Below are 9455 nucleotides of genomic sequence, written 5' to 3'. Positions count from 1 at the left end.
GCAAAGGTATAAGGAAGAAGTGGAAGACGCGGTGTTTGAAGAATCTTTGATTGGCTATTTTAAGCAGGGAAGTTTGCCGGCGTGGTAGGCTGGTAGGCAGTCTCACGCACATTGGTGTCCCCGTACGCTCCGGTTTAGCCTTCCCGCTTCTGCGCAGCTCGACCCGGCCAAAGCTATCCAGCCTGCCCCCTGTGTCTATTTGCCCCTTGTGAGCAGCATGTCTGATTACGGCGGTTTGCCGACTAATGGAGTCGGCGCTGGGATGAAAAAAGACGCTTTTGCTGATGCAGTACAACGAGCCAGACAGGTAATCAAGCGCTCAGCGACAAGAAAAGAGAGCCGGCGTGCTAGTTAGCTGGTGGGAAACCGCAGCTAGCTTAATTACCCGTGACGTTAGCTTTAGGTAACTAGCAAGCGAGCTAGCTATTAGCAGTGCCATTCATTTGTCTTACCCTCGCCAGGTTGTGTGGTCAGTTGAAATGTTTTCGGGGTGAACTGAGCGGCGGCGACAACGTAGGTCACTCTTTCATGTATAGCTAAATTAACCGACTTGTCGCTACCGGCATCTTTGAGTTAACGGTTAGTTAAATAGACCAACGTTAGCTACTTAAGCTAAGTTAGCCTGGGTAGTTACTTCAGTTAACGGTAAGCTGACCGTGAAGTTTCACTCTCCTCCATGTGTAAAACGCCATTTTAGAAGAATTGAACAATAAACAACATTGCTGTGACACTAGGATCATCGGAAAATAAGGTTAACTGACTCGCTTGTTACATTGTATTGATAACTAGCATCAAATGGACAAAGGGATGTTCATTTATTTAGTGACTGAAATTTCACTACTCGTTGGATATTTCTTTAACGGTCAAAGTGTGAAGCTCCATTACGGGTCTTTGTCGTTATCAAGGTTAGATGTGCCACTAATGATTGTTTGCATTATTGGTTGATGATTAAACTATCATGTTTTATTACCTGATTAGTCGAGGAACAGCCCCAAACCCAAAGATATGCAATTAACTGTTAAATTACACAGAAAAAAGCTTTAAAAATCTACCATTTGAGAAGCTGCACCTAGTGTTTGGCATTATTGCCTTTTTGATTTATCAAGTATAACGATTTATTATCAAAATTGTAGCGTATTGATTTTCTTTCTATAGATTATTCCATGTTTTCAGCTTTAGTCAAGGCACTGTTGGTGTGATGGTTGACTCATTTTAGTCCCTGTTTTCACTTATGTAGAAACATTAAAGGGGTACTTCGGCATTTTATTATAGCACTTTCATGAACACCAGGTATAGATCAAAAAATGAGAGGTCAAAATTGATACAGCAGAAAGAGATATCCTCACGTCTAAAGGACAAATCTCAGTTTCCACATCCTCAATTCTGTGAGGGTCCACATGGACCCCTATGCAGATGTCCGCGTGCAGCCCATTTTTTGTTGCAAGGTGAACTGTAGTCATAGTAAGCATGCCACCTGTGCATGGTCCAGTCTCCTGCTCCACACCAGTCCAAAACACTGAAGTCAAGCCAGCTTCCTTGAGGAAGTTAATTTAAAGTTGGATATTTGACAGCCATTCACTCTACACCCAGCAGCATTGTTTAGTTTCACTTCCACCCAATGTCAGCAGGGGGACAGAAAGTTTACCTCCCACCCCTCCAGTCTACTGACAAGGGCTGAAGCTGACTGCCAACTGTACTATGAATAGAACCTTATGCGCATCTGTGTGACTGAAGCTCTCTGCAGACATTCAATGTAGAAAGTTTGTCCGAGTCTTAAAGGGGAACTTCACCCTATGGTCTAAGACAGTCCAAAATTATTTGTAAATATGAACAGCTCTCTTCCAAACCCCCAAACCAGAGTGCTAAAACTCAAATTTTTGATGTCATAGGGTATAAAGTCTAGAGCTGCTCTATGAAGAGTGAATTGGGAAAGATGCTATGGATGACACTGAGAGCAGCCAGGGGCATGATCGGAGTATATGGGTACATTTTCTTTTTCATTTTCCGAAAACACTATGATAAAATAGAGCTGATTTGGGTATAAAAAAGAAAACAAACATTCTGCGGGTCCACAAAATCAGGCTCCCATCCATTGTCTGTTGAGCAGACTTTTGAGATTTCCTTCTCTGGTTTCTGGCTTTGAAAGAAAGTAGCTCAGGTTCTCAAATACTGATTACACTTTCTTTGGCCATGAAAATAACACCTAGGAATCCTTAAAATAGGTCCCCTTTAAGGTCTGGACACACCATACCGACATCAAACGACTAGGAACCACGAAGGCCGACTGCTGTGTTGCTTCACATGGCCTGTGTCTTGGCCAAAAAGTTGCAGTTAAACACACTGCAAAGAGCAGTGTTGCCAACACTTTTCAAATGCAAGATGACATCATATGCTAATTTGCATATTGATGATGTCATTGCACATTAGTGGAAGCATTAAAACGTCCATAAATTAGATTCAGTAGAAAAATCCTCAACAAAGCATTTGAATGTCACCCATAGCTATGGTGCTTACACTTCAATAAAGGCTGTCTGTTCTAAATTTGTAGTCTCCAGGCACAGATGACAACATCAGTGTATGCTCCTTGTGAGTAAATTGGTCTTCATGTGCCTGCCGAGTGCCCCTTTAAATGAGCTGATCTTTCTTTGTAAGAAAAACTCCCTGAGTTCATTGCTATTTTAGGGTGTATTGCAGACGCGTCATCCCATGTATGTCTTTCTAGATTGCAGCTAAAATTGGTGGAGACGGTGTTCCCTCAGTGAGCAACAACGGAGGAGCTGAGAACTATCCATTCACAGCACAGAAACGTTCCTTGGAAGAAGCAGGTGAAAAATGGGCACAAACGGGCACTTAGTCTGCATTTGTTAGTCCACATTGTTGACTCACATTTTCTTATGTTTTCAGATGAACCCGATGCCAAGAAGGTAGCATCACAGAGTGAAATTGATTCTGCATTGTGTACGTTAAATCACTCATTGATCCTATTACAAACACGCACTCGGTTCAGTTTCCAGCCACTCACCACATTTTTCCTTCCTTTACAGCCATTGGAGCTCAGCTGGCTGCCCTGTCCCAACAAAGGTAAAGGGTTATTTTTTGTGTCTTTTACAGGAAGACTTTCGGTGCTTGTGGTCATGACTTCCTTTACATGTTGTTGTTTTTTTCTTACTTGTCTGCAGTGTCAGGCCCTCCACAATGACAGAAGAGTTCAGGGTTCCTGATGGCATGGTCGGTCTCAGTAAGTACATGCACAGACGTTTTCTAAACCATTGACATGATGCCTCTGTTACACGTGTTCAATCTAACTGTCTTTGCTGTTGTTCCTAGTCATCGGCCGAGGGGGTGAACAGATTAACAAAATACAGCAAGATTCTGGCTGCAAGGTCCAGATTGCGCACGGTGAGATATGTGCTAACACCAGAAGTCAACACAGTGTGATGGGTTTTCTTGCTTCTCTTGGATTAATGCTTATCTTCCTGTTCACTCACAGACAGCGCTGGTCTTCCAGATAGAAGTGTTTCTCTGACAGGGTCACCAGACGCCATACAGTAAGTTGTTTTTTTTGATTAATTTAGTAACATTTTCTTTGTTAATCTGCACAGTGGCAGTTAAAATGTGACTCTTTGGTTTGTCACTCTTGTTACACACAACACACACATGCAGTGACGGTGTCAGAGGGGTAGTGCAGAGTCAGCTATAATACAGCGCCCCTGAAGCAGTCTAGGGGTCCAATGCCTTGCTCAAGAACACCTTGGCCAGGAGGCAAACTGGCACTTCTCCAGCTGCTAGTCCACACGCCATACTCGGTCTGTGTGGAGACTTGAACCGTCCATACTTCAGTTTCCAAGCCAAGCTTTCACAGTCCAAGTCCCCAGTGCTACTGCTGTCCAGCTTGATTAGTGGAAATCAATGGTGGTTATCCAGCCCAGTTGCCAGACGAAGATGTTGGCATTGTACATTTCTAGAAACCACGGATAAGTTACGTTTGCATGATTCATACATATCATATCAATGTTTCTAAAGTGACATAGTTCTGATAACGTATATGAGGTGGCTTCTACATCGGTAGGCGCAAGGGATAGTGGACATCTAAGCGAGATGACTGCCAGGCTGCAGACCACTGCTCGATCAACAACTAACATAACCAGTTGTTCTTTAGCGAGACATTGCAGTGTTTCCAGCAGTGTTTCTGCCACTGAACGTGGGTGTTCTTAGTGAGTCATCACTGCGTTTCCTGCAGCAATTGTGCCACCAAAGATTTTTTTTTTTTTTTTTTTTAAAGTTAAAACATGATCCTTTACTAGCCATAAACAAGTGGGTTTTGTGGCTTAAGATAACCACATCTTAATCACAGTGTTGTTGTTTTGTTTGTTTTTTAAAGATATTTTTTGGGAGCATTTTGCCTTTTTAATGGACAGGACAGCCAAGTGTGAAAGGGGGAGAGAGAGAGAGATAGAGAGGATGACATGCAGCAAAGGGCCACAGGCTGGATTCGAACCCGGGCCGCTGCGGCAACAGCCTTGTACGTGGGGCGTCTGCTCTATCCACTAAGTTACTGACGCCCCAGTCACATTGTTGTTAAGATGTACAGTTTCAACGTATCTGCTACATAATGATGTACAAGTGTTACATATCCATGGATTACACAAATGTACACTGCCAACATTTATTCTGGCATTGGGTTGAGATAACAGCCTTTCAGGCTCACCTCAGGGCACAAAAGTGTCCTAACCTTGCCTGACAAAATCGAGCACAAATTCACAGTAGCTGAGACCACATGTAGGAGTGCATCCACATGTTAATGCAGCTGTCCTTTGGCTCATAAACAGTATTTCCACAAAATCATGTGCAAGTCTCCGAATCCATTTTGAAGTTATGCGCCTTTTTGCAATAAGCCACTACCCTCCCCGCCGTTTTCCAAATTACATTAACAGACACACCTTCTCACATGTTCACACAACCTCCTTACCAAATATTAGGCCCCTAGGGCAAACGCTGTGGCTGTCAAACGGTAGCTTAGAGCTGCTGTTTGCAGCTAAAACTGAGATGCTTCTCATTTTCATTAGTTCATTTCCTAAGGGTAATATTAAAATTTCTTGGGGCTGGGTTAATGACTATTTAGAGTAAAACTTTCAGCTGTATACAAGGTACATTTTTCTGCTTTTTGAAATGAGATGCATGGCCTCTTGATAACTCTGCAGCTGCTCAAGACTACGGCATTACAGTAGACACAGCTGGAGCTTTTTTCACTGCCTGTAATAAGTCAGATTAGTGTGACCCAGAGCGTCTTGGTAGCAAAATGGTTACAGCGTATGCCATGCAACTGCAATCTCACTGGTTCAGTTCCAGCTGGGGACCTTTGTCCCCCATTTCCTGTCATTTTAACACTCTTCTTTCATTTGAATTTGCCTCCAGGAGAGCCAAAGCACTTATAGATGACATAGTGTCAAGGGGTCATGAAACGACCAATGGGCAGTCAGGTGGTTCCATGCAGGAGATGATCATCCCTGCAGGCAAGGCTGGCCTTATTATAGGTAAAGGAGGAGAAACCATCAAACAGCTTCAGGTGAGAATCACAGGGTACCTTAATTTAACTCTACGATTTGACTCATTTGATTCAGAGTGTTTTAGTTATACAAAGAATAGAAAGAAAATGATTACTCTGTAAAAAAAAGTTCTGTGCTGATTTCTAAAAGTTCACTGCAGTGAATGGTGTAACATGTTAAGTGAAATTGCCATGTGTGATCAGTGTGACATTCCTCTCCTGCAAAATCTTAGGAGCGGGCTGGAGTTAAAATGATTCTTATTCAAGATGGATCCCAGCCACCCAACATAGATAAACCCCTACGCATCATTGGAGACCCCTACAAAGTTCAGGTACTCTTAAAGCACAATGGGCAGTTTTGACTGAATTGGAGATGTGTTATGCTCCTATTTAACCTTCAAATCACTGTCTTTTGTTGCTTTTTTTTTTTTTTTCAGCAAGCAAAGGAGATGGTTAATGAGATTCTACGAGAAAGGGATCACGCAGGTTATGGAGACAGGAATGAATACGGCTCAAGAATGGGAGGTGGTGGTGGCGGTGGTGGTGGCGGAGGTGGCGGCATTGACGTAAGAAATCTTGTCATAACTGTGCTTCTTGTATATAAGGACCATTTTCCTCATCCTGAATGACCGTAGCATTATATGTGTGAATGGATGATGCACTTTTACCATAATATTGAATAATGGGTGAGACTTGACAGCTTTGAGCAGTTATCACAATTTTCTGTGTAATTTTACAGATAGCCGTGCCACGCCACTCTGTGGGAGTTGTAATTGGCCGATGTGGGGAGATGATAAAGAAGATCCAGAGTGATGCTGGAGTGAAGATACAGTTTAAACCAGGTGAGCTCTCCAAACATTTTCTGGAAGATTAAACTGCACCATATTTTATTACATTTAAGTCATACATGTAATTACAACTGTTTTTCTTCTTCCTTGGCCTGGTGGGAAAAAGCCACTAAGCCCAATTCAGACCAAAGATCCACGAAAAAAAAAAAAAAAAAAAAAAAAGTGATAGAATTTTGCAGAGAAAACTTGCAGAGGTCCGTGTCAGCTCGAGTCAAGCCAGATAATGGTGTCATCACAACTCGGCTCATGAAGTTGCTAGCGACTGGTTTTAAAACGTAAAGTACATCACAGCTGATCCGCTTGTAGCAAAGTGTCAAGTTGGCTACAAATTGTCCGCGGACGGTGTGTTCACTTGCTGTTACGTTAAGCCGTCTGTCACCTGCCGAGCCCAAGTGTTTTTCCTTTACATTACTAGAACTGTTGACGCATATGTTGGTCTCTGTACTCACAGTGTGTGTTGGTCCTTTTGTTTTCAGTACAAACCCCCACCAATAAATCTGCTTGTCCTTCTGTCATCCATTACAGATGATGGTACAGGTCCTGATAAAATAGCCCATATTATGGGTCCACCAGACCAGTGTCAGCATGCTGCATCAATCATCACTGACCTGCTACAGAGCATCCGTGCACGAGAGGAGGGCGGGCAGGGGGTAGGTGTTTAATTTCTTCAAAGTACTTATCTTTTTTTTTGTGTTGGTGACAGAACACAGAAATGGGACTCTGCTGTTGAACAGTGAAACCTAATGTAAGGCGTGTCCCCTTCCACAGGGCCCCCCAGGTCCTGGTTCAGGGATGCCACCTGGTGGGCGTGGGCGAGGCAGAGGCCAGGGGAACTGGGGTCCTCCGGGAGGAGAGATGGCCTTCTCCATTCCTGCACACAAATGTGGGCTTGTCATTGGCAGAGGAGGAGAGAACGTTAAAGCGATCAACCAACAGAGCGGTGCGTTTGTGGAGATCTCTCGTCAGCCACCACCAAACGGTGACCCTAATTTCAAAATGTTCATCATCCGAGGGTCCCCACAACAGATTGACCATGCAAAGCAGCTTATAGAGGAGAAGATTGAGGTATGTTCAAGTGACTTGCGGAGCGGAGAAAGAATACACAGTGTAAACAGCTGTGAAATGTTAACACATCCTCCTACCTGATTTATGTTTTACGTATTTTTTCCTTTTTCCAGGCTCCACTGTGTCCAGTGGGAAGTGGTCCCGGTCCAGGAGGCCCAGGTGGACCCATGGGTCCCTATAATCCCAATCCTTATAATGCAGGGCCTCCTGGGGGTGCACCCCAGTAAGTACAACTCTTAAATTTTTTTTTCCTTTTGGGGCAATTGATAAAAAAGTAGTTTGTGTCTAAGTGGTCCTGTTCTTCTCTGCAGTGGCGCAGCACCTGGTGGTCCCCAGTACTGTCCTCAGGGTTGGGGGGGGAATACCTACCAGCAGTGGCAAGCTCCAGGTCCACATGACCCCAGTGAGTACCTTATCATGTGCACTCGCTTACATTCTATATTCTTTTTCTGTACCTACCTCCAAAAATTGTTCTGAATTTTTTTTTTTTTTTTTTTTTTTTTTTTTTTTTTTTTTTTTTTTTGAGGTATATTAAGTTGTTTCATTACTTAATTTATCCTGTTTTTTTTTTCTTTCCTCTCTCTTTAGACAAGGCAGCAGCAGATCCGAACGCAGCGTGGGCAGCATACTATGCACAGTATTACGGCCAACAGCCAGGGGGTGCCATGGGAGCACAGGCTCCAGGAGCCCCTGCAGCGGCACCGGCACCAGGGGACCAGGGTCAAGCACCACAGGCCTCCGGGGGCCAGCCAGACTACACAAAAGCATGGGAGGAGTACTACAAGAAGATGGGCATGAGTGAGTGTGAGCTTGAAACTACAAGGTTCTGTCTGGGAGGATTGGTTGTATTCATTTCAGTACTGTTAGTATTACAATTAGTAAATCAATCATACTGATGTCAGCACTATACCATGAAATGCATTGACTACATGAGTGTGTTCATCCTGCACAAATTATGTGTCTTGTGTTTTTCCAGCCCAGCCAGCTGGAGGGGCAGCACCCGCTCCAGGCACAGCAGTAGCTGCCCCAGCGGCAGCAGCGGGAGGAGCTGCAGCTGGAGGCCAGCAGGACTACAGTGCAGCCTGGGCTGAGTACTACAGACAGCAGGCGGCCTACTATGGACAGCCAGGGCAGCCTGGACAGCCAGCTGCTCCTCAGCAGGGACAACAGGTAGCACATCCATGACCAGTGTCCCAAATTAACCTTGTAGCTGTCAAGGTCTAGTGAGCTAAAAACAATTGCCCGCCGAAAAAACACATTCACTGGCCGAAATATTGCATACCAATTTTTATAGAAATGTTTCCCCAACTGTTTTATGTGCCATTGTGTGTTTACAATGAGATACTGTGACAGAATCAATAGAGAGAGCAGAGGTACAAGGTTCTTTATTTTCCAAAGAACAACAATTATAAGAGCAGACTTCATTGACTTAATCTTCATGTAATCATTCTCGGTGATCCCTAGTGTTGCCAAATAATACCATAGGGAGTCTATTAAAATTAAGGTAGATAGAGAATCATCCAGGCAGTCAACAGTTTAAGATCATCTAAAAACCAAAGTCACAGTGTGACACCCACAGCAAAAGACTATTTTAGCATTATTTGGCACCCTGCTGGTGTTAATTACTGATCCAGCATAAAATTCTTCACACACACACTAGGGCCCCGTTTATACGACAACGATTTCAACTGAAAACGGTAAACTTTAGTTGTGTTTTGGCCGATCGTTTACACGACAGCGGCGTTTTGGGTGCCTGAAAACGCAACGATTTGAAAGCGGTTTCCAGAGTGCAACGTTTTGGAAACGGCAGCGTCTCCGTTGTCATGTAAACGTGCAATATGCAGTTCCTCTGAAAATGGACTTTTCGCACATGCGCATTATGGTTCCAGTCACTAGGCATGCCGACCGTCACAACAACAATGCCGAGCTCTGTTTGTGCTGCTCACCCTGTTGATTTGAAGTGAAGTGTTGATCTGTTACTGTCGCAACTCCACCTC

The 9455-nt window shown here is 43.9% G+C and overlaps 1 protein-coding gene across 2 annotated transcripts in view; it reads left to right on the top strand.

The window, feature by feature from the left end:
- Positions 1–73: 73 nt before the first annotated feature.
- Positions 74–9455, top strand: part of khsrp (KH-type splicing regulatory protein) — an 11116-nt gene continuing 1734 nt past the window's right edge. The window contains exons 1-17 of one of the 2 annotated variants that reach the window (XM_050043570.1): positions 74–307; positions 2723–2825; positions 2905–2958; positions 3045–3081; positions 3180–3238; positions 3328–3399; positions 3491–3548; positions 5416–5566; positions 5779–5877; positions 5983–6111; positions 6285–6387; positions 6919–7043; positions 7162–7458; positions 7572–7681; positions 7770–7861; positions 8047–8256; positions 8435–8643. In XM_050043570.1, coding sequence (XP_049899527.1) covers positions 218–307; positions 2723–2825; positions 2905–2958; positions 3045–3081; positions 3180–3238; positions 3328–3399; positions 3491–3548; positions 5416–5566; positions 5779–5877; positions 5983–6111; positions 6285–6387; positions 6919–7043; positions 7162–7458; positions 7572–7681; positions 7770–7861; positions 8047–8256; positions 8435–8643 — 1998 coding nt within the window. In that variant the 5' untranslated portion in view covers positions 74–217. Of the gene's footprint in view, positions 308–2722; positions 2826–2904; positions 2959–3044; positions 3082–3179; positions 3239–3327; positions 3400–3490; positions 3549–5415; positions 5567–5778; positions 5878–5982; positions 6112–6284; positions 6388–6918; positions 7044–7161; positions 7459–7571; positions 7682–7769; positions 7862–8046; positions 8257–8434; positions 8644–9455 lie in introns of those variants that run through there. The other variant, XM_050043571.1, reaches the window with a different exon arrangement.

The sequence above is a fragment of the Epinephelus moara genome, chromosome 5, assembly GCF_006386435.1.
Source record: "Epinephelus moara isolate mb chromosome 5, YSFRI_EMoa_1.0, whole genome shotgun sequence".
NCBI classification, from domain to species: Eukaryota; Metazoa; Chordata; class Actinopteri; order Perciformes; family Serranidae; genus Epinephelus; species Epinephelus moara.
The sequence above is the reverse complement of the archived record's forward strand: the minus strand, read 5'-3'. Positions and strand labels throughout refer to the sequence as shown.